Source organism: Zalophus californianus, chromosome 3, assembly GCF_009762305.2.
Source record: "Zalophus californianus isolate mZalCal1 chromosome 3, mZalCal1.pri.v2, whole genome shotgun sequence".
NCBI lineage: Eukaryota > Metazoa > Chordata > Mammalia > Carnivora > Otariidae > Zalophus > Zalophus californianus.
This window is the reverse complement of record NC_045597.1, coordinates 14,886,896-14,912,891: the sequence shown is the minus strand read 5'-3', so window position 1 is coordinate 14,912,891 and position 25,996 is coordinate 14,886,896. Positions and strand designations below refer to the sequence as shown.

The 25,996-nt window shown below is 37.6% G+C and overlaps 1 protein-coding gene across 3 annotated transcripts in view; it reads right to left on the bottom strand.

Moving 5' to 3' along the window:
* Positions 1–25,996, bottom strand: part of UGGT2 (UDP-glucose glycoprotein glucosyltransferase 2) — a 170,348-nt gene continuing 144,352 nt past the window's right edge. For all 3 annotated transcript variants that reach the window (XM_027588084.1, XM_027588085.1, XM_027588086.1), the window contains 8 exons: positions 25,278–25,376; positions 23,657–23,741; positions 20,277–20,459; positions 18,134–18,294; positions 17,387–17,501; positions 13,111–13,227; positions 8,889–9,015; positions 1–225 (listed from right to left, as the gene is read on the bottom strand). In XM_027588084.1, the coding sequence (XP_027443885.1) occupies positions 203–225; positions 8,889–9,015; positions 13,111–13,227; positions 17,387–17,501; positions 18,134–18,294; positions 20,277–20,459; positions 23,657–23,741; positions 25,278–25,376 (910 nt within the window). In that variant the 3' untranslated portion in view covers positions 1–202. The remainder of the gene's footprint in view (positions 226–8,888; positions 9,016–13,110; positions 13,228–17,386; positions 17,502–18,133; positions 18,295–20,276; positions 20,460–23,656; positions 23,742–25,277; positions 25,377–25,996) is intronic.

Sequence of the window (25,996 nt, the reverse complement as noted above, 5' to 3'; positions counted from 1 at the left end):
TAGTTTTAAATAGTCGATGGCCGTTTTTTATATAACTTAAACTTATTCAATACATGTATTTTTAAATAATTAATATTATTTAAATTGAAGAATATGTCGCTGATCTTTAATGAAAGTTCCAGAAGTCTTAGCAGTAGTTCCACACTTCCCCAGCAGGTGGCAGATTTCTTGTCATACTTTCCTCTTCTCCTAGAAGCCACTGCTAGAGCTCATCATGAGTCAAAACTGTAGAGGAGGAAAATTTATTTAGTTATTGAAATCTTAAATATCAAATTAGCTTATTAGCATAAATCTCACCAAATTAAGAGATACAGAAAAAGCAGCATAGGTGCTGAGGATCCTTTCATTTGTTTAGTACCTATTTGCTTCCTTATGTGAAATGAGATTAGTTCTTTGTACATTATGGTACTTATTAGATTGTATCACAAGCACTTACATTTTACCACTTAGAGGGGAGTTCTCATGGGTCTAGGAGGGCAAGGACCACATCTTTTTTATCTCTGTTATCTCTATAGCCTAGCACCCTACCTGGCAATGGAAGCCTTGAAAAATACCGATAGGTTACTCACCATGTACAGAGAGCCTATGGTTAACATAATGGAACAACAGAGCAGAAGCCATATGTGGTCCTCTTCTGAGATGGGAGAGACAAGGGCACTCAAACACTGACAGAAGTTGACACAAATGTGAGGATCAGTACTAGCGAAGACTCTTAGACACCAAAATGATTTCTTCTTCTGCATCACTGAGCTGTCACATGCTGGTTTTAAAACTAACATATTTAAAATGACATTTTCAGGCAGAAATGTATTAAAGTACAATTCAGATGCATCCTCTTCTACAATTCGAGATGTTAGACTATGTTTCTCTCTTCACTAAATTCCATTTGAGAGATAATAAAGAAATATAAAAGGGAGTAACAATGAGAATGGGGGAAGTGGTTATGAAACATCTTTGGAGCAGAGTTATGAATGAATTTCTAAAAACTGAAGACAGAACCTGTAGCTGATACAAGAGCATACGGCTGGGAAGAGGAGTTGATTTTCCCGACAGAGGAGAACCTCTTAACAGCAAACACTGGTGGGACGTGAGTGAGAAGGTGAAGCAATAACTGAAACACTGTCAGGAAAATCTGTGCCTCTCGGCTTCCCACTCTCATTCTGTCCATGCATTTCACAGAGAGCTGGTCAGGCTGTTTATTCCAAGACAAAAAGTAGAAGATGATTTTTGAAAAAAAAAAAATTGAACAATCTACTTAGAGACAGAGATTGCTTTTCATATGAGTGTCAATGCTATTGAATAAAATGCCCTCATTTTGGCTTTTGGCCAGGCTGGTGTGTAGCATGGACTTTATCTGTTCCATGCCCGTACATCCAGAGAAGTCTGTCAGTTCTGCACATGCTGATGTACCTAGAGCTATTGATTAACCCTCCCACTCGGGGAAGAAGCCTATTGGAAAAACAGACATTTTTAGACAGAGGAAACGCTTGCCAGCTCTCTGTATTGATCAATTTAATCTTTTATTCTTAAAAATATAAAAATAGCCGAGGATCTCCAGGCATTTGAGGAAGACCAATAGCAAAAGAAAAAAGGACCAAATGAACAATCAACATACCCAAAAGAAATAAAGGTAACAAAGAGAACCAAAGAGGTACTTAAGATAATTCTAATACTTTCCAGATTATTCTGAAAATGAAATTCGATGAAACCATAAAACAAGAAGAAACTGAAATTCAAAGGCAGCAGAGAAAAAGATCTGCAAAAATTAAGATGGGATCGCCCCCTTCAAAAAAAAAAAAATCAATAGAAGTAAAAAAAAAAAAAAAAATCCCCTGAACAGAGGAGAAAATTAGGAAATATAAAAAGAAAATATAACTACAGAAATACAAAGGACTGTAAGAGACTACTATGAACAATCATACACCAAGGAACTGGGACAACCTAGAAGAAATGAATAAATTCCTAAAAACATACAACTTACCATGAATATACTGGTTCATGAAGAAACAGAATACCTAAACAAACCAATTACTAGTAAGGAGACTGAATGAGTAATCAAAACCTCCTGAGAAACAAAAGTCCAGGACCAGATGGCTTCACTGGTGAATTCTACCAAACATTTAAGGAATAATTAATACCAATCCTTCTTAAACTTTTCCAAACAATAGATAAGGAAGGAACACATCTGAACTCATTTTATAAGGCCAGCATTAACTTGATCCCCAAACCAGACACTACAAGAAAAGAAAATTACGGACCAATATTCCTGATAAACAAAGATGGAAAAATCCTCAACAAAGTATTAGCAAACCAAATTTAACAATACATTAAAAGGATCACACACCATAATCAAGTGGGATTTTTTTCTAGAGATGCAAGGATGGCTCCACATCCACAAATCAATCAACATGACACACCACATCAACAAAATGAAGGATACAAATATGATCATCTCAATGGATGCAGAAGAAACATTTGAAAAAACTCAACATCCATTTATGATAAAAACTAAGTGGATATAGAGGGGACTCTACCTCAACATAATAAAGGCCATATATGACAAGTCCACAGATAACATCATACTCAATGGCAAAAAGCTAAAAGTTTTCCCCCTGAGATCATGAACAACGTAAGAATGCCTACCCACGCCACTTTTACTCAACATAGTATTGGAAGTACTAGCCATAGCAATTAGGGAAGAAAAAAGGGCATCCAAGTTGAAAAGAAGTAAACTGTCGCTATTTGCAGATGACATGATATTATATATAGGAAACCCTAAAGATTCCACCAAAAAACTGTTAAAACTAATAAATGAATTCAGTAAAGTGGCAGGACACAAAATCAATATACAGAACTCTGTTGTGTTTTTTGTACAGTAATACCAAACTATAAGAAAGAAAAATTAAGAAAGTAATCTATTTACAATTGCATCAAAAATAATACAATACCTAGGAATAAATTTAACCAAGGAGGTGAAAGACCTGTACATTGAAGACTAGGAGATACTGATAAAGACACAAATAAATGGAAAGATACTCCACGATTATGGACTGGAAGGATCATTATTATTAAAATGTCCCTACTATCCTAAGCAATCTACAGGATCAGTGCAACCCGTATCAAAATTCCAACACCATTTTTCACAGAAATAGAACAAACAATCTTAAAACTTATAAAGAACCACAAAAGACCCCAAATAGCCAAAGCAATCTTGAGAAAGAACAAAGCTGGAGGCATCAGGCTCCCCGATTTAAAACTATATCACAAAGCTATAGTAATCAAAACGGTTTGTCACTGGCATAAAAACAGACATACAGTTCACTGGAATAGAATGGAGGGCCAAAAATAAAGTCATACAAATATTGTCAATTAATTTATAACAAAGGAACCAAGACTATGCAATGGGGAAAGTATAGTCTCTTCAATAAATGGTATTGGGAAAACTGGACAGCCGCATGCAAAAGAATGAAACTTTGCTCCATTCTTACACCATACACAAAGATTAACTCAAAATGGATCAAACGGTAAGATCTGAAACCATAAAACTCCAGGACAAAACATAGACAGCAAGCATCTTGAGATCAGTGTTGGCAATATTTTTTGAATTTGCCACCAAAAGCAAAGGCAGCAAAAGCAAGCAAAAGTAAACAAGTAGGACTACATGAAACTAAAAAGCTTCTGCATAGCAAAGAAACCATCAACAAAATGAAAAGGCAACCTATGGCATAGGAAAAAATATTTGCAAATCATATATCTGATAAGGGGTTAATATCCAAACTATATAAAGAACTCATACAACTCAATAGCAAAAAACCAGTCAATCCAATTAAGAAAATGGACAGAGGCTCTGAAGAGACATTTTTCCAAAGATGATATGTAAATGGCCAACAGGTCAACATCACTAATCATCAGGGAGATGAAAATCAAAACCACAATAAGATACCATCTTGTACCTGTTAGAATGGCTATTATCAAAAAGACAAGAAACAACAAGTGTTAGCAAGGATGTGGAGAGAACAAGGAGAACCCTTGTGCGCTGCTGAGGGAAATGTAAATTGGTATAGCCACTATGGGAAACATATGGTAGTTCCCCCCCAAAAAATTACAAAAAGAACTACCATATAATCCAGAATTTTACCTCTGGGTATTTATCCAAAGGAAACAAAAACAGTAACCTGAAAAGGTATCTATGTCCTCATGGTCATTGCAGCACTATTTATAATACCCAAGACATGGAAACAACCTAAGTGTCCATTGATGTATGAATGAATGGATAAGGAAAGTGGGGTGTGTGTGTGTGTGTGTTTGTGTGTGTATAAAGTGAAATATTATTTGGCCATAAAAGAAGGAAATCCTGCCATTTGCAAAAGCACGAATGGATCTTGAGGACATTATGCTAAGTGAATGAAGTCAGAAAGAAAAACAAATACTCTATGATCTTGCTTATATGTGGAATCTGAAATAAAACAACACTGAGCTCACAGATACAGAGACTAGATCAGTGGTTGTCAGAGGGGGTGGGGGATGGGCAAAATAGGTTAGGGGGTCAAAAGGCACAAACTTCTAGTTATAAAATAAATGTCATAGAGATATAATGAACAGTGTGGTGACTGTATTTAACAATACTGTATTATATATTTGAAAGTTGCTAAGAGAGACTTTTAAAGTTTTCATCACAAGAAAAAATTTATAACTGTGTAATGAATATTAGACTTATTGTGATCATTTTGCAATACATACCAATAATAAATCATGTTATACACCTAAAACTAATATAACGTTTTATCTGTTAATTATATCTCAACTTAAAAAAAGGAAAAATAAAGAATAATAGGTCATGACCAAGCTGAGTTTAATCCTGGAACACAGGGATGATTCAGTATTAGGAAATATATTAATATAGTTTGACATATTAATAAATCAAATATAAAAACCAGATAGTCACCTCTATTTCTGTTGAAGAAGCAGCCAATCAAATGCAACCCATTCTTTTTATTCTTTTCAAATTCTAGTTAGTTTATATATTGTGCTAAATACAACCCGTTACTGATAAAAACATTTATTAAAATAGAAATCAATGGCTATTTCCTCAACATGATAAATTTTTGTAGTCCAAAGCTATTATCTTACTTAATAGGGAAACACAGAAGGTTGGCCAGGCAAAGTGAGAAAGAGGCCTAGTGCACTACTGTTATTTAACATCATATTAGCAATGTCAGCCAAAGTGATTAGACGAGAAAAAGCAACGTGAGGTATAACGATTAGAAACGAAGAGGAGAAACCATTTTTGTTTGCAGATAATCTTGGGAGGGAAAAAAATCAAGAGAATCAACTTAAATATTACTATAAATGAGAATTCAGTATGATCACAGAAATAAAAATTCATATGCAGAAAATAGTCTTTCTATGTACAAGTAACCACCAGTAAGAAGATACATTGTAAGAGAAAATCCCATTCATAAATAGTAACAAAAAGATGAAATACCTAGGAACAAGCTTAAAAAGATATGTATAAAGCTTAGATGATTAAAATGTTATGATTCTTGACAAACATAAAACTGAACCTGAACATAAAGAATGATGCAACATGTTCTTAAATGGGAAGAACAGTTTTCATGAAGATGTCAATAGTCCCTAACCTAATTAATAAATTTAATGTAATCTTCCCTCCAGCCCCTCACCCCCCAAAAAAACCCTGAAAAATTCTGACCTAGATAAGATGATTCTAAAGCTTATATGGAAAAACGAATAGGAGTACCCGGAAAACAACAACAAAATAGCAATGGGGGGAGAGAAGCCCTACTCAGCATTAAAACATGCTATATTCAATAATTAAAGAAATGTGAAATAGGTACATGTATAGACAGAGATCAATGGAACAGGATAAAAAAATGTGTCAAATGAGAGATAAATAATACAGGAATTTAGTATACGATAAAGGTGGTAACACAAATCTCTGGAATAAACATCACTCATTTTTTTCCAGTGTTGGACAACAATCCTCTAGAAAAAAATGAGCAAAGGAAAAGAATACACAGTTGGAAAACAGAAGAAATTACAAATGGCCCTTAAACATGATAACAGCCTCAACTCCATTGAGGTTAGGAGTTGAACTGTTTCCCTCCAAAATTCATATGGTGGAATCCTAACTTGCAGGACTTCAGAATGTGACCTTATTTGGAAATAGAGTCTTTACAGAGGTAATGAAGTTAAAATGACGCCATTAGGGTACACCCTAATCCAACATGACTGGTGTCCTTGTTGAATGAGGAAATCTGCAGACATATATAGAGAAGACAAGGTAAAGGGAGCCAGAGAGAAAATGGCCACCTACAAGTCAAGACGACTTGGGACAGGTCCTCCCTCACTGCCCTCAAAAGGAACCAACCCTAATGACACCTGGATCTTGGACTTCAAGTTACCAGAACCGTGAGACAAATAATTTCTTTTGTTTAAGCCACCTAGTCTGTGGTACTGTGTTAGAGCAACCCCAGAAAACTAATATAGCTTGCAATAAGAGAAATGCAAAAGTTATAAAATATATACCATAGCCTTAAAAATGATTGCCTCTTTGTGTTTGAGTAAAAGAGGTCTTCCAACTTTATCCTATATACTTCCATGTTGTTTTAATGTTTATAACATACCTTACATTTGTAATTCAAAATTAAGTAAAAAATTCAACAATCTTTCATAAAACTTATTTTTATACAAATATATACATAAACATATACAAACATGCCATTTTTCTTTACGATGGGGTCAATCATATTACAAATATTACTCTATATTTTTAACAAAATATTCTGTCAGCAAAACACATTTATCTCAATTCTCTTGAAAGGCTATGCTATAGTTCATTGTTTGTATGTAATGATGTTTATATAATCAATAGTCTATTAATGGATAAATTATTTCTTATTTCTTTTTTTAAAGTAGGCTCCATGCCCAGCATGGAGCCCAACACAGGGCTTGAACTCATGACCCTGAGATCAAGACCTGAGCTGAGTAGATCAAGAGTTGGATGCTTAACCAACTGAGCCACCCAGGTGCCCCATTGGATAAATTAATTCTATCTCACTAAAAACAATGGTAACAATCATGTGTATACATATATCATTTTTTTTAAAGATTTATTTCAGTGAGAGAGAGAGAGAGAGAGAGAGAGAGAGAGAGAGAGAGAGAATCTGTGTGTGGGGGGAGGGGCAGAGGGAGAGGAGGAGAGAGAATCTCAAGCAGACTCCTCGCTGAGCATGGAGCCCTATGTGGGGCTTGATCCTGCGGCCCTGACATCATGACCTGAGCTGAAATTAAGAGTCGGCCTAACCGACTGAGCCACCCAAGCACCCTGTCATTTCTCTTTTTTAAATGTAAATTTGTTAAAGTGAATTGCAGAGTCAAAGGGCACACATATTTTAAATTTTTATACATACTGCAGTATTTCCTTAATTTATACAGCTACTGAATGTACGAGTACATGAGAATGCTCACTTGTCATTACCCTTGCTAACACTGGATATTATTAATCCTTTAACTCTTTCTAATAGGATAAGAGAAACATTTCATCTCATGTTCTGTGCATTAAAATTTTTTGAGGTAATTATGTAAAATTTCATTTTTCTCTTCCTTTTACTTTTTTCCTTTTCTCTCCCTTCTCATCTCTTTGCCTTCAAAACAGTTACATCACACCACTTACAGAATCTTCTTCTGCATTGAAATGGTGTCTTAAATTATTTAATTTATTAATTAAAAATACATGAGTGTGTTTTATTTTTTTAAGAAGATTTTATTTATTTTTTGACAGAGACAGCGAGAGAGGGAACACAAGCAGGGGGAGCGGGAGAGGGAGAAGCAGGCTTCCCGCCGAGCAGGGAGCCCGATGTGGGGCTCGATCCCAGGACCCTGGGATCATGACCTGAGCCAAAGGCAGACGCTTAAGGACTGAGCCACCCAGGCAACCCCATGAGTGTGTTTTAAATACTGACCTTCTCAGAAAATAACCACAGTAGTTTTGTTAAGGAATACAGAAAGTCAAGACGAAACACAATTTCATGCTTATGTGAGAAAGTTTATTTATAACATTTTTATGTTTATATTTAACATTTGAACTTCTTGAAAAAATAAAGCTGAGGAAATTAAGAATTTTATTCTGAACCACTGGAAAGAATTATTGTTAAGGATTAATATAACCTGTGAAAGTCTCTAACACGGACTAGAGCTCAGTGCTATTTTTAAAAAAGAGTAAAGAAAAACAGAGAACTAGGCACTGATGAGGGAAGAATTACGAGGCAATCAAGAAGTTTATATCAGCTTTAAAGGCATATTCAACACTTATTTGTTGAAGGTTTATGCTGAGTGATGAAATGCTCAGGTAACCACAGTTTAATCTTGGAAATGGAAGCACGTCGAATCTGTCACGCTCCAGCCCTGACTAAGGCTGCGAGAATCAGGAACACACAGGAAATCCCTATTCTGTAGGAGATTAGTTTAGGAGATAGGAGGTAATATTTCTAGTTACTATGTAAGTCTTTTACTAAATCCCAGGGCTTGGATTTTACCATTTGGGAAATTTGATGTAATCTTAAAGACAAACATTTTTTCTACTTTTATTTTTTACCACTTGTGTCAGGAAGCTAATGCCACAGCACCCGGATCTGTGGTGACATGAACTGAAGTTCTATCCATGGGGGAAGAGATTCTCTATCCATGTTTTTAATTTGGGAGCTTAGTCCATACAAAAAGGAAATCCTTAATAATGTCACAAATTTCTTAAATTCTGATCTAATTTACATTTACATTTAATAAATTCACCAAGAAATGAGTTTGTAATCTATTATAATCTCAGTTAAGGCAACACATGGTTCATACACCACCGCAGAATGATGACTTACTTGCATTTTTCTTCTTGTTCTCAAGATGATCTAACAGTTGTCGGATCTCAGTGTCATACTCCACCCATTCTGGGACAATCCTCGCAGCAGCTTTTAGCTTGGGTTCTTTTGTTTTGGGATTATTGCACTAAAAGTTTAAATAAAGTTTTGTTAATGAAAAACTATTATCCTTGTATGTTAATTATACTTCAATTAAGGAAAGAAGGAAGGGAGGGAGGGAGGGAAGAGGGAAGGAAGGACTGACTGACCATTGTTCAGAAAACATAAAGGAGACGCTTGAGAGCAAACAAAACACATTTTGTAAAAAGCTGAGTCCTAAGTACTAAATATTTAAAGTACTAAAATTAGTTTAACAGGGAAAGGATAAAGTGAAATGACAAATCATACTTTATGTAAGCAAAAAGTGTTTAATGCAAACGCCTCAATCAGAAATTTAAACAAAAATTAATTAAAAACATTCTGATGGTTAACAGTTTGTCAAACAATTCTGCAAACTGTTTTGACAAAAGATCTAATTATATGACCATTTGTAAAAGACCACAGGAGACTACATTAATAAATATTTTCTTATCTTTTCTTTGGACTAAAGTCTGGTTTATATGCTTTATGTTTTCAACAGACAAAAGTATTTTGTTAGCCTTTAGAAATTCCTTGAGTTTCTTTAGGAAAAACATTCATTCCCCTTCTTATGCCTCTGTTCTAATTAGCAACTGTGATGATATTAAAAATCAGTTAACTAGAAAAAAAAATCAGTTAACTGGAACTCATTTGTCAAAATATTGATAGATGTGAAAATTCAGAGTTTATAAATCTCATGTCTAAAAGTATTAACTAGTCTATCTGACAGACACAGTGGGAAACCAGTGGATTCAGATCCTCAGTCACAGTTCCAACTCCACTCTTTCTAGTAGTGAGATCCATACATTTCACCTATATGTCCATGTGTGTTATATGTGTGTGTGTGAGGGGGGGGGTCTAGTGCTTCATCATAGAGGAGGTAGATAATCTCCAAGGTTCCACTGACACAGGATCCATTTAAACTACTCAGTGAGCAATTGGTCCTACTATGGAGTTCCTTGGGAAAATAAAAGGTTAAAAGGTTAAAAGGCAAAATGTATCATAGGAGAAGGATCTGATTCTGGATGTAGGGGACAGTACAGCTGACAAGGGTCTGCTAATGGGCTGCATGGGAGTTGTGAGGAGAGAGGTCACAGGTGCCCCCAGAGTGTTTGGCTGGAGCCATGTGAAGAATGGAGATGCCACTGACTGAGACATGAAGGACGGTGGGAGGAGCACGAACATCCCCAAGTTCCACAAGCCTCGCCTTCGCTCTCTACAAGGCATTCAGAGAGGGTGCATCTCGAAGCTCGCTCTATGTGACATTCTCTTATAGTTGCCACAGCTTGCTTTCTCCTTAATTCCTTGTGGGAAAGCTATTGGTTATGAGCCATGAACCTGTTATCTTGATCCTTTCCTCACCAAATATTTTCAGTTCATTATGGACTTTTTCGATAGTAATATATTCCTGAAGTAAGTGGGAAAAGAGGATTTTCTTTGCAGAAATTAACGTTACAGACAATATGTTCTATAAAGTGAAGATAATGGAAATATTTTCTTTCATTTTGTGTCAGAAACTGTTAAAAATACTATGTTTTCCTTATTTTTTTTTTTGTGCTATAATTTTTTTCCCCTATAATCTCTATCAGTGGTACTTAAACAGGGCTATATGCCCCTCAAGGGAGCTCTGACAAGGTCTGGACACATTTTGGGTGTCACTACTCGGGGTGGGGTGGGGGTGGGGTGATACTGCCATCTAGTGGGTAAGGCCAGGGATGCTGCCAAACATCCTACAAAGCGCAGGACGGTCCCCACAATTACGGATTATACGGTCCTAAATGTAAATAATGCCCAGGTTGAGAAACCTGATTATTGAAATGGAGCTGAGACAGTATCATGACATTCATAAATGCTCTCCTTCTCACCTTCAATACCATTAATCATGCTTTCTTCTCTTCATTAGGCCATTTCCTTGGGATTTTTCTGCACTCCCTTAACTTTTTCTCTAAGAAGCTGGCCCAAATTAGCATGTTCTCTCAATGGGAGGGATGGCTAGCTGTCCACCAAAATTTACGCCACCTTTTCTCTATGTAGACCCATCACTAGGAAGTAGCCCATCTGGGAATGCCATTTCTCAGCTCCTCTGACATCTAGATGTGGCCACACAACCAATTCCCACCCAAGGGGCCACGGTTTTTAGGAGTCAGGAAGCATTCCTCACACTTCTTACCTCCCCTCCAGACAACAGAAATATGATGGAAACTACATATGTCATCTTTAATTTTCCAGTAGCCACATATAAAAGGAACAGGTGAAATAAATTTTAATACCGTATTTTATTTAACCAAGTATGTCCAAATTATCAGTCGATACGTAATAAATATAAAAGTTAGTAATATGAGATATTTTTACTTTCTTATTATTGTACCAAGTCTTCAAAATCTGGTATCTTATACTTTACAGCACATCCCAGTTCAGACTAGCAACATTTTAAGTGCTGAATGGACACATGTGGCAAGTGGCCGCCATCCTGGACAGATCAGCTCCAGATAGACATAGATGATGACAGGACCTCAGAGGATGAAGTAGCCCCAGGTGGATGGAGGCTGGTCCCTGAGTCATGATGGACAGGGAAGCTACTCACTGACAGAATACTCACTTAGATCTGTATTCAGGTGAGTGAGAAACGACTGAAATTTGGGGTTTGTCATAGTTAGCTCATGCTATCTCTAAGTATTAGAGATCCCAAGGAGACCTTCCGTCCCTAATGTACGAGTCACAACCTTTTATATCCCAGCACAACCTTAACAATCTCTTAGGAGTTTCATTCAGTTATGTTCTTGACCTCGCTTTAGAACATTCCCTTGCTTTCTTCTTAACAGTGCCATCTTACTTGTTTCTGCTACATTCTATCACCTTTGACTGCAACCTAACATACCGGCATGCTACTTTTTTTTCTATACATTTCTACACATACCTAGAAAAATGTCTATTTTATTGTCCTTTTTTTGTTCATGCTAATATTTTGACAGCTTATTTTTTACTGAAGATCCTGTAAATAATTATTTAAAACTTAAATTAGCACAAAAAACAAGATGGTCAGAAAAAGAATGACAACATCTCGTAACTACTAAAGACAATAAAGTATTGGAATGTGACTTTGAGACAGCTGGACAATAAATTAGTTTGAACTATTTCACGTTTAGGAGACTTACACTGTGTAGCATAATCTACTTAAAATTAAAATAAAAAAAAATTCTCACAAGGAAGAAAAACAGACATGTATAGGATAATTTAGTAGACACAGAATTATTTCGGTTGTCTTCATTTGGGAAAAATATTGGCAGGGGAACCAAACTGGTTATATATTAAGATGATAGTTAATCCATGAACACTTCAGGCAGCTCCTGGCCTTTCTTTCAGAAGCCCCTGAAAAGTGCCGAAAAGAGTAACGCAGCAAGCCCGAGATCGGGTCCTTCGAAAGGCCTGCTTGCAAGGATGACCCCTGACTGGCGTCTGAGTACTTGGGTATCAGCAGGGTTCCCACCATCCCTGGTAAGACTGGCTCACAGTGCCTAAACCCTGACAACCCCGTGGTTTATGCTGAACCTGCTTTCCTTTTGGATGTTGGGAATTTTCAGTGTTTTTACGTATTAAGTGCTTGGTCAATGCGACAGGCAAGAGGAGTGCTCGTGCGAGTAGCCCCCCGTAGGAATCCTGGGCCCTGGGTTCCAAACCAGCTGCCCTGGGACACAACACCTCACCAGTGTTGTGGAATTCCTCACAGCTTACGGGGTTAAGCTGCTCCTGTGTGACTGCACAGGGAGAGGGCCCTTGGAAGCTTGCACCTGGCTTGCTCTGCACTTTGCCCCATACACCTCTTCCCTCTGTGGACATGGATTTGTAGCCCCTGGAATACAGCACAGCCATGAGCAGGACAATATCCTGAGTCCTGGGAATCCTCCTAATGATTCCTCAAAGCTGGGGGTGGTCCTGGAGGCCCCTGACACAGCCCCGTACTTGGCCGACCTAAGTAAACAGAATAGTACATAACAGATGAAGCAGCCGGGTGCCACAGGGGTGCCATTCTGTCTATAAGAGAGAAACGATTCTATTGGAACACGTTCACACCTGCCTGCACGCAGAGGACAGCACACACACTCACCAGATCAATGGTTTTGGCTCTCTGTTTGGAGTCATCATCACACCACGTTTCACACCACAACCAGTCTTGAGGAAGAGACTTAATGGCGACTTGGTAAATCATATTATTGGGAAGATCCTATGGAAACATGATTTAAACGAGGGGGTACAGAAATTAGTCAGAGGGAACAAGGTTGATGATGTCAATTAGATTAAAAACAGGTTCAAAAACACATTCACAGATCTAAGGTACCAATTTTTAGGCTATTAAATACTTAATATGACCCAATCATCTTGTGTCATGATGAACCTCTGCACTAGAACTACACCCACAGCTGTCCTGGACATCACCCCAGGTGTCAGGGATACAGCGGGAAGCCCAGACACCCACCACCCTACAGCCCCAAACGGACAGCCTCCCTGCCTCTGCCTGCCCCAAAGCAGTGCAACTGGTCACCCGCACCGGGCCTGCTCTTGCCATTGCTGTCAGCCACCACCACACCCTCCAGATTTGGAGGTGACCCTTCATTTCCCTGTTAGGAAACAATGTTCCAGGGATTCTCACATCCCTTCATGCTCCGGGCTTTCTAAGCAAAGACTGCTGGCACCTGAGTTAAAGAAATTTTCTAAGGCAGATGAGCCTCCTAAGTGGCAAGAGAGCTCGGAGTGCTGCCTACAAGCACGTATGTGACCGAGCCCAGTCAAGTCTTGGGAGGAGATGGCCATCCCCGGGTCCACAATGATTCCAGCCTCGTGAGAGACTGTGGAGTAGAACGCCAGCTACGTCAGGCCCAGATTCCTGGCCCACCGAAATTGTGTTATTGCAAGCGGTTATGTTTTCTGGTAAGCCGTTAGGGAGTGATAGATAATGAATATAGGATTGTTGGAGGATTTGGATTTTCCAAATAAAGCTGCTTACAACTATTCATGCACAAATCTTTGTATAGACATAAGCTTTTATTTCCCTTGAAGTAGAGTGACTGGTCATAGGGTAGGTGTAAATTCAAATTCATAAGAAACTGCCAACTGTTTTCCAAAATGGCTACAGCATTTTACCTGCTCATCAGCAGTGTATATAAGTTCTAGTTGCTCTGCATCCTTGTCAACACTTAGTGTGGTCAGTCTTTTTAATATCAAACATTCTAATAGTGTGTGGAACAGTTCATTGTAGTTTTAATTCTCATTTCCCTAATGACTAACGATCTTCAGCATCTTTCCATGGACTTATTGCCACTTGGTCATCATCTTTGGTGAAGGGTCTGTTAAAATCTGATTCTTTTAAATGAGATCGTTTTCTTATTAATGAGTTTTTTTTTTTAAGATTTTATTTATTTATTTGACAGAGAGAGACACAGCGAGAGAGGGAACACAAGCAGGGGGAGTGGGAGAGGGAGAAGCAGGCTTCCCACTGAGCAGGGAGCCCGATGTGGGGCTCGATCCCAGGACCCTGGGATCATGACCTGAGCCAAAGGCAGACGTTTAACAACTGAGCCACCCAGGTGCCCCTTATTAAGAAGTTTTAAGAGGTCTTTTATATATTTGTCAATTATTTTCTTATGTGAATCATACTTTTAATGGGTCTAGAAAGCATCTGCATAAACAAAGGCCACAGAGATTTATTTTCTCCTGTCTTCTAAAAGTTTTATAGTTTTGGGCGCCTGGGTGGCTCAGTTGGTTAAGCGACTGCCTTCGGTTCAGGTCATGATCCCGGAGTCCTGGGATCGAGTCCCACATCGGGCTCCCGGCTCAGCAGGGAGCCTGCTTCTCCCTCTGACCCTTTCCCCTCTCATGCTGTTTCTCTCTCTCTCTCTCTCTCTCAAATAAATAAATAAAATCTTTAAAAAAAATAAAAAAATAAAAGTTTTATAGTTTTACACTTTATCTTTAGATCTATGATGTGTTTTGAGGTAGTTTTTCCATGTGGCATGTGTTATGGATGGGAGTGTTTGTCTTGTACGTGGATGTCTAATTCTTCCAGCACCATTTGTTTAGAAGGCTGTCCTTTCTCTACTGCACTGCCTTCACACCTCTGTCAAAAGTCAACTGTTCACATGTGTGGGTTATTTCTGGAATCTCTATTCCTATTTATGGATTAGAATTATCTATTTTTACACCAAACCACACCGTTTTGATTACAGTGCTTTATATCAAGTCTTGAAATCAGGCAAAACAAGTCTTCAAACTCTGTTCTTCTTCAAAGCTGTTTTGGCTATTTCGGGTCTACTGCATTTCTATATGAACGTAATTTTAAAAATGCTATTAGAAATAGTATCGTCTTTTTAGTTTCAATTTCCAACTGTTGCTAGTAAATAGAAATACAGAACTGATTTTCATATATTGATCTTTTATCTGCAGTACTACTAAATATACTTATTGACTCCATGTAACTTTTTAGTAGATTATAGAGGATTTTCTACATAGATGATTCTGCGGTCTGAAAAAAATTTACTTATTCCTTGCCAATCCAATGCCTTTTATTCTTGCCTTGCTATACTATCTAGTACCTCTACTACAGGCTGAATAGAAATGATGAGTAGATATCTTTTCTTTGTTCCTGATCTTAAGGGGAGAGTATTCAGTATTTCACCATTAAGTATGTTAGCTATAGGTTTTTCATAGGTGTCTTCTTTTTTAAGATTTATTTATTTGAGAGAGAGAGAGAAACAGCGAGCACAATAGGGGGGAAAAGCAGAAGGAGAGGGAGAAAGAATCTGAAGCAGACTCTGCACTGAGCATGGAGCCTAATGTGGGGCTCAATCCCACGACTGCGAGATCATGACCTGAGCCAAAACTAAGAGTTAGATGCTCAACCAACTAAGCCACCCAGGCGCCCCCCTCATAGGTGTCCTTGATCAGGCTGAGGAAGTTCCCTTCTTGTCCTAGTTTGCTGAGAGTTTTTATTAGGAATGGATATTGGAATATATCAAATGCTCTTTTGTATTAAGCTGATCATGTGGTTTTTCTTTCTTTTTTTTTTTTTTTTGTCAATATAGTGAATTACACTGACTGGTATTCTATAATGGAACGAACCCAGGGATAAAGTCCATTTAGTTATGATATAGGGTCTTTTTTATATATTGCTGGATTTGGTTTCCTGAGATTTTATTAAGGATTTTTACATCTGTTCATGTGGGATGTTCGTCTATAATTTTCCTTTCTTGTAATGTCTTTGTATGGTCTTAAAGTCAAGGGAATTTTAGCTTTGTAGAATGAGTAGAATTGGTATTATTTCTTTAATGTTTGGTAGAATTCACTAATGAAGGTATCTGGGCATGGAGATTTAAACTAAACTCAGTTTCCTCAACTGACATAGGACTATTCAGACTATTTCATTTTGAGTGCATTTTGGTAGTTTGTGTCTTTTAAGTTGCTGACTAGATTGGACTCTTTCTAACTAACTAGGAACGATAGATTCTTCTGAATTGAAATATACAGATATTTTGTGTATGGGTTTGTCTTTCCTGCTCGCAGAGACTTAGCACCATTATCCAAGGGCTTGTAGAGCTATCCCACTGAGAGAGGATTCCATTTAGTATTGCAGTAGACCAACAGACCTACTTGATAGCAAGGAAAGGAAGCCTGGCAGAGGGCACATGACCAAGAGATCCCATGGTCCCATCTCATACTACACCACCCAGAAGCTGCTGGCCTGACAAAGCAATAGAATGATTTTTGGAGACAATACCCTGCAAGAGTGGGGTGCAGCATTATATTCTAAATCACCAACCACTATATGGTGCTGTGTCACCACATGGAAGAATGACATGGGTCCAAGGGAGCAAAGTAGAAGTGGTCCTGCTCATCCACATGCCCAGTGACCCGCTTGGGGAAGCTGTGTTTGTTATCCCCATAATTCTGGGAGGTTCATTAGGTTAAGTGACTCTGGAAACTAGTCGGATATGGAGAAAAAAGGTGTTTATCTATTAGGTAAAACAAAATATAAGGCAGTAGCCAGGTGGGATGCAGGACAAAGGGAGTCTGTCTTAAAGATCGGAGACAGAGACATATTTAACTGATGATGGAAGTGAGTAAGAAAAAGGTACAGGAAGTGAGCCAGGGCATGTGGTGGGAGGAAGAGGCCTAAGGATGGAAAAGTGAAGATAAAATATGGTTAGTTTTGAAAATGTTGAGCTGAAAGTGAAAAATTATATGTAAGTCGAGACAGCTGAGATGTCTAATACAAAACTGTACCAAGGGGAGAAAGCGGCTGAAAATGTCAGATTTTGAAGTCTACCAGCAGGGACCTGGAGCAGTCTGGATCCAGGTACTGAAAACGAGTCTATGAACATTATACCTACCTGATCGAGGTTTGAAAGGCTGTTTGGATCTTGACTGAGAGCTTGGTACTGGCCCCGGAGCCTGTCTCCTGCTGCAATTCTCCTGAACTTCTTGAGATCCACCACATACAAGGCGCTGCAAAAGTGAAGAGTCTGTGGTGGCCCATGTTGTTCATGTATTTTTACTTCCCCCCAGTGACGGTCCCCAGTAATGGGACTGACTTAGATCTCCCCAGGTCTAATAATAATGGATCCTTTCAAAAGTTTTCTCCCCATGTCCACACTGTTTCCGAGGGGTCTGAAGTTGTTTATAATACTTTAGGATTCATATCCTTGTAGAGTCACCTCAAGTTTTTCCAAGATACCATGAAAGTCATGGCTCTACAAAACAACAGTTTTGAAGACAGTATGCTCATTTTGTTACATAACAAACCAGTTGATTCTGTAGTGGTGAGGAGCCTCTCACTTGAGTCCTATTACTTGGGTTTAACTGCTGGCTCAGCTATGCACTAACCGTGCAAGCCTGGGAAACTCACATGAATGCTTCATGCTGTGGTTTCCACATCTGTTAAATGGTATCCGGATAACAGTATCTCAAAAGGTTGTCATAGAGATTTTATGAGTTAATACATGTAAAGTCTTGTAAGAGTGACTGGCATGCCATAAACACTAACTGGTTGCCATTACTGTCTGATTTCTAAGAAAACTGAGTATTGTGATCCAGTAAGTTATTTAGTTACTAAAAAGTAAGAATATAAATTTTCTTACCTGATATGGTATTTCCTTCTTAAAAGATGTGATGCCCAGTATCCTTTTTTCCAGAAACGATATCCATCCATTTCAGTGCGGCTATCACAAAATGGAGTATACCCATAAGGTGCTCCACCCAGATCGAAATCTCGAAGTTCTTTTAGGTCATGTCTCACAATCTAAATAATTAAAATAGTTTCTCTGATGAAGACTATAAAATAATATTATGTTGTTATAATATAAAAAGCCCTTTTTATGTGAATCTCAAATCATCACCTGATTGTAGAAATAAAGAGAATTGTGTTTTTCTCACAGCTCTTTCAAGTGGTAGGGAGTTTACTAAGTTCCTTTTTCTCTTGTTCTTACAGGTGAAAAGAAACCGGGGCGCCTGGGTGGCTCAGGTGGTTAAGCGTCTGCCTTCAGCCCAGGTCATGATCCCGGAGTCCAGGGATAGAGCCCCGAGTTGGGCTCCCTGCTCAGCGGGGAGTCTGCTTCTCTCTCTGCCCCTCCCCCTGCTTGTGCTCTCTCTCTCTCTCTCTCTAATAAAATAAAATCTTTAAAAAAAAAAAAGATGAAAAGAAACCTAAAATGTATATGCCTAGTCTATACAACAGTGGTCTTACTCATTAATAAGAATAGTTTATGTCATTTTACTTTTTTTTTTTAAAGATTTTATTTGACAGAGAGAGAATGAGTGGGGGAGGGGCAGAAAGGGAGAGGAACAAGCAGACTCCTTGCCAAGTGCAGAGACCTACACAGAGCTTGATCCCAGGATCCTGAGATCATGACCTGAGCTGAAGTCAGAGCCACCCAGGGGCCCCTTATTAAACCACTTTAATCAAGATAGTTTAAACAAAATGTATTTTGGGAAGAAATGAAATATTTCACAAGTACATCACTCTTAGTTTATCAAGATATAGATGAATAATTCAAAATCATTTTATGATAAATCTCTATTATTGTAATATTGGCAAATATTAGTCTGAATGATAAAGAAAACCCTCTTGGTTACCCTCAATGGCTTTAATGAAATAACAGTAAGTTTTTTTTTTTTTTTTAGATTTTATTTATTTTAGAGAGAGAGCGAGCACAACAGGGGAAAGGGCAGAGGGGGAGGGAAAGAATCCCAAGCAAACTCCGTGCTGAGCCTGATGCAGGGCTCGATCCCATGACCCTGAAAGCATGACCTGAGCTGAAACCAAGAGTTGGATGCTCAACCAACTGCGCCACCCAGGAGCATTTTTGAACAGATTCAGGCCTGCTGGAAAGTATCACTGTGTAAGTTGCGGGAAGATAGGAGAAATATATTTTATGTTAGATGGTATGTTTGGAAGTGCCTAGTTCATTACCCACATTTGCCTGTTTTCTTAGTTTTTAATTATAATGATTCATATTTATCACTTTGGAAAATACTACAAAAATAATAAAAATTTACAATATAAGTAAATCCTAATATAGGATTTGAAAAATATACTTTTTGTCCTAAATAGAAATTGTACTAACTTGTACACTTAATTTATAGAATGTTACTATTTACATTTTACTGTTCTTAAAAATTCTGTGTATTTTTCAAATATTTTTCCCCATTAATGATTACAAAGGCATGTAAGGGAGGGAAGGGGAAAAGTCATAATTTTTAGATATATAAATTTTGAAAGCTGAGTATTATAATGGCTTTTGGGGGCCAAATTTGGGACTTTTTTTCCCCTTAAGTGGTAGAATGAGGAGGATTTGGCTAATGCCCATGAATACCGTGGGAGGAAGGAAAGATGTCTGTAATCGTTAATTTTTTCAGCAAGAAGAAATAGCTCATTTTAAATAAGCAGCTCATATTCATAGGAACTCAGACAACTACTTTTACTGTGACTAGTATCAGTACTTATTTTTTAATTATCAAAATTAAAAAACTACTATTTCAGAGAGAAAACGGCAATGTCCTAAATAGTGAATGGTACTTCTTGCAATACAACATTTCATTTTCCCCTGGAATTCTGACTTTTTTTTTTTTTAAAGACGCTTTCCTCATGTATGTTGTATATTTTTATGTAGCATGGCAACAAAGATAATAATGAACACCAGCAATATCAGTTGAGTCCCTACACTCAAACAGAAGTGCAGAAAAAGTGTAAGTACTACTAAAAACAACAGTTAATCTTATTACCTGGTCAGCATCAACAAAAATGATTTTGTCCACTGCTAGAGGAAAAAGGACATCGAGGAAAAGAATTTTGTAACCCCAAATAATCCTCTGTTTTTCAGTCTGCTGATGAAGCCAGCTGGGCCATCTATACTGCACTAGTTCATACTGGAATCCATACTCCTCAGCCATGTGAGGAATGACCTCCTAAAAACATACACATACACACAAGTCAAAGAATATGTTCAAGGAAGAGAAAGTAGTTTTGTTTTAGAGAAAAAAATTAACATTTTAAAAAGCAGAGTTTACTATAAATTGTTACAAATGACTTGGGAAAATGCCTAAACTACTTCTACAACTTATACCTATTAATGAGGAATACGGAAACGCTGACAAATACAAAAATACAAGTATACATGAAACTATATAATCTACTGACATTAAAAAATAGGTACACCATATTGAATAGCAAGTAAAAAAAATGTTCCCCTAGTTTTTACTACCAACGTTTGACTTGAGAAAGCCTGACTATACAAGCAAAAGCGTCTGGATCTTGGAACACCGATGTATCACACAGTTCGTGTATATGTCAACATGCTGGCTGCTCAGACAGACACAATAGGAAGAGGGAGTGCAAAAACCCACAAAATGAGTTGTAAATTGATAAATTAGGTTTTCTACGTGAGTTTCATGTTTGAGATTTATAACCTATTTAATTCAAGAATTAAAAATACAGGGTAGTCATTGTGGTTCTGGATGTTTGGTATTTGGTTCATAGTCTTACAGACTTAGAGTATCTTATTCTATTTAAAGCAGAGCAGTTAATGAAATGCACTGTTGGCTAAGTTTGGTTCATAACCGAGAGGGAGAGTGGTAAAGGTGGGGGTAGGGAGGGAGATTGGTTAGCAGAGAATTCGCCTTTTCCTCCTCAGTTCTCATTTGTAGCTTGTTGCTGGTTATACACCTAGTTTAATTTTCTTCCTGCTTTTGTAAGAGCAGTGTAGATTTAAATTACGTTCTTTAGTGTAAGCACTGGTTTTATCTGTGAATTGAAACGCTGCAATTATGGCTAGAATGGTTGCTGAGAATCATTGTTTTGATTTCAAAACTAAAAATATATATTAGGAGAAAGCAGAAAAGCTCTCTAATCAGCAAATATGCATTAATATTTTTACTGAGCATGCACTAGGTGCTAGGCACTATTTTAGGGCCTAGGGATACAGAAGTGAACAAAACAAATATAAAATCATGGCCCTCATAAGGCTTACATTTTAGAGGTGGTAGGTAGAAAATAAATGAAAGAGTAAGTCATCTATAGCACATAGTGCTAGGGGAAAAGTAAAAAGGGGAGGAAAGCAGAGTGAAAAATCAGAAGGGACTGTAACTTCAGACTGTGCAGTCAGGAAAGGATTATTCCCTAAGTAGTTATAATTCATCAAAGATTTGAAGGAAGAGAGATGTTTTGAAAACTGAAGGAAAGGATCTAGGGTACTAGTAATTTCTGTTTAGGACTGCTGGTTTACATAGGTGTTTTAACTTTGTAAAAATTCATCAAAGCTGCACACTTATGATTTGTACACATTGTACTTCACTGAAAAGTTTCAAAAAGATAAACATTTTGAGGGAAAGGAATGAAATTCCCAAAAGAAGAAAAATATTATTTCAGATATGCTATTACTTTTGGCCATGTGGTAGAACAAGAACTTTATGCAGGCACAGCATATATTTCTACTGAATGGTATCACTGCCTGCTAAGAGAATCTTCAGATTGTAGTAGCTCAGTTTATGTAGAAATAATCCCAGCATGTAGTGTTTGCCTAGTAGGATAACATCAAAAATTTGGTAACAAACTAGTATGACTTCTTGTTTGTATTTATAGGTTCTTTTTCAGTTGTTTGTCTTCTGCTAAATGAGCACGCGAGGTGGCACCCTTGGTGGTGGTGGTGGGAGAGGCTGTGACATAGGGTTAAGCACCTGGGCTTTGAGGGCAGGATGCTTGGGATCAGATCTCAGCTATGTTCCTAATTAGCTGTTTGATCTCAAGCCTGGGCTTTCCAGGACAAATCTTGTTCAAAGAAAGGTTGGGCCCTTTGCCCTGCACTCCTGGGAGGTAAACTCTACCCTTGCCCTGTCCTGCCTTGGGCCACACCAAATAGTCTATGCTAACAATGCGACTTACAGCTGGGACTCTGAGCCACAAGGTATCAGCTCAACCTCTGGGGGGCTGTAGGTGAAGGTCAGCCACTGTGACAGTTAGGTGGGTCTATGTGGCCAACCCCCAGTAAAAAGTCTGGACACCAAAGTCTGAGTGAGCTTCCCTAACTGGCAACCCTCCATGTGTATTGTTACATTTACTGGGAGAGATAAGCTCTGTCCGCCAACTCCAACGGGACAGGACAGCTGGAAGCTCTTGGTCCGGTCTCCCCTGCCCTATGCATATGCATCTCTTTGCCTTACTCATTTTAATCTGTATTGTTTTGCTGTAATAAACTGTAACTGGGAGTATAATGGCTATTCTTAGTTCTGTGAGTCCTTCTAGTTAGTCTCTGAACCTAAGGGTGGGCTTGGATACCTTCCAGCTGTATAGGCCGGTTATGTAATTTCTGAGTCTCGGTTTTCTGGGAATAGAACTTTATGAAGAGCAACTAAATAATGTAGGTAAAGCACTTAGCAATGTGCTTGCAATAGGAATAAAAACATGGCTGGCTAGCCTTATTTCTACTTTTACCACTGGTTTTGGATTAGAAAAAGAGAACTCCTTTGAACTGCTACTGAATGAGAGCCTAACTTACATGAAATTTGATGAATCTGTCATGAGAATAGGGAGACACATGGTACACTTGGTGGCAGGCGTGTGAGGCTGAGTAAAGGGTAACAGTGGTTGACCATCTGAAAACTTCCCAAGATAAAATGCCTCATTTTAAATGTAGTACCCGAACCACCACCACAGCAATCACCGTGCTGCACAAAGATAAAAGAGCCTCTTTATTCTCAGGACTATCAAACTATTTCCTACGGTACAGTGTTCATATTCTCCAGATACTACTGTTCCAGCCTATCTTTGTAAAATTATGACAGAATCTAAGTCTTTTTATTGACAATCTGTGCATATCTTTCATTGCCAAATTTTATTTAATTATATTATCATGAAATACCACTAATCTTTCTGATTTTGAGTTTAGTTTAAAATAAACCATCTCTTTCTGTCCCTTTAAACACTCTTTAAATAAAAACAGCACAGAATTTTTCTTTAGATAAAAGAATAGTGAATATCAAAGTTTTAAAAATTGATTAAAAATAGTAATTTCAAGACTCATTCTGAAATTATGTGAACTTACAATGATATAAAGAATTTACTATTCAAACACTGAACCATTCTATAATAAAAAGATTAATGTACTTACTTTAAAAGTTGGTGAGAGATAATTTTTTAGAAACCAGAATTTCACGGGTGTTTTGGTGTTACGTAAAACAGAAAGCATCATAATTCTGTACAAAGGAACGTTAAACCCAGTGAGTTAACGTTAATAGGAGTTCACCCTGCTTTTCCTAAGGCTTTTATTATATATATATATATAATTAAAGATATTAAGCTTTCACTATGAATTATGGAGAAATAGACTGAGGAACCTTCACAAATTATGGTTCCTCATCAAGTATGTAATGTGTAAGGATATATACATACACACATACACACATATACCATGCAGAATAAACAGATTGCTTTTCATTTCCAATTGATTCTGAAATAATCTTGTTTAGGTGAACTACACTCCAATCTCCACTCTTTTACTACGTCATTAATATCAGGTGTACAAAACTCCAAGAGCTGAAGAACCTGTATTAGTAAATTCATTGGACAGGTCACTTGTCTTGGTATGCTAGGTCTCTGACTAGAGAAGATACAGATGTATCTAAATTTCCATATTAAAATATCAACACATATTCAAGTATTTTTGAGGGATTCTCTGATATCCTTCTATATACAAAGTTAAAAAAATAGCCCTTTGTAGTTTGGAATTTAAGCTTTCCTCCTCTTACTCCACCCATCTTTTTTTATAAAATAAGGAATTTCCTCACCAGAAAAGGGAAATTTACTATATATACTTTTCCTCACATATTATACTGTCATAACATATGTTCATTTCCTAGCCATACAGAACACCAACATTCTAAATCAATCAAACTCATGAAATGTCACTGTATTTTACTTTTTTAAAAGATTTTACTTATTTGAGAGAGAGCGAGAGAGAGCTTAAGTGGGGAGGAGAGGGAGAAGCAGGCTCCCCATGAGTAGGGAGCCTGAAACGGGGCTCAATCATGATCTGAGCTGAAGGTAGACGCTGAAACAACTGAGCCACCCAGGCGCCCCTCACTGTATTTTAAAAATATACCGCTTGGGGTACCGGGGTAGTGCAGTCGGTTAAGCAGCCAGCTCTTGATTTCAGTGCAGGTCATGATTTTGGGGTCATGGGATCAAGCCCCGCATTGGGCTCCATGCCCAGCCTGAAGCCTGCTTGAGATTCTCTCTTTCCCTCTATGACCCTCCCTCTGCTTGCGCTAAGTGAATAAAATCTTAAAAAATATATATATACTGCTCTTATAATTTTAGGTAATCTCAGGGTCACGAGATCAAGCCCCACATCTAGTTCCATGCTCAGTGGGGAGTCTGCTTGAGATTCTCTCCCTCTCCGTCTACTCCTCCCCCCACCTGCTCATGCACGCTCGCTCTCTCGCTCTCTCTAATGATCTTTAAAAAGAAAGAAAAAAGCAAGGTGCAGAACAACATAAATTTTGTTACTACTTAAGTAAAAGAAGTTAAAAATGAAGAAAATATATTTGCTTATTTACATATCTTTGGCAAGATATGAAAATAATAGTATTGGTTTCCCATTGGAAGGAGACTGGGTAATAAGAAAACAGGTGGATTTTTTCACCATACATTCTTTTATTCTTCTGAACTTTTGAAATTCTTTTTGAACCATGTATTACTTTTCAAAGCATTAGATGAAAATATATACCTACCTTAAAAAGCGTTCATATAAATGGCCAGAAGCAACTGAAAATATGTTTAGAACATCTGCTTCCTTTTTGTCTTTTTCTTTATTCAAACTTCTTGTGAAACTTGGAATAAGAAAGTAGTGATTGACAGTTTCTTAATTTGGATTTACAAATTGTACATACCTAAATACTAAATTTAATATGCAATAAAATTAGGGAGGCCTCTCAAAATAAGCCCCATCTCATATACAAAAGTGACAGAATCTTTTATTTGGGGTATTTATAATGTAAAATTTTTTTTCTTCCTAGGGAAAAATTTTATTCAATTAAAATTTTTATATGCACAGATATTTAGAATGACTAAGATTTGGAACAAAATAAACTTAGAATTCACTACAGATATATTTTGCCAAATAGGAATTGTATGACAGCATTTTTCAAATCTTTTTTTGTAATTTCCCCAATAAGAAAAACACAGTTGATACTCTGAGCTGATTAAACTTAGGATAAAAAAGTGAAAGCATTAAATACTCATGTGACTGGAGGAGTTCCCGTCCCGAAGGTACACCTTCTCCTTTCCTCACACAGCAGTGTCTGCTTCTGGTACCTTCTGTCCAGCTAGTGGCTGTGCTAGAGTTTGATGGTCATCTGTATTCATTCTTGTCTCCACCCTCTGGTTTTAATGGAAACTAATGGACAAATACCCTTTAAAATGCCCCTATTCTGCTTCATTATCCTCTCAA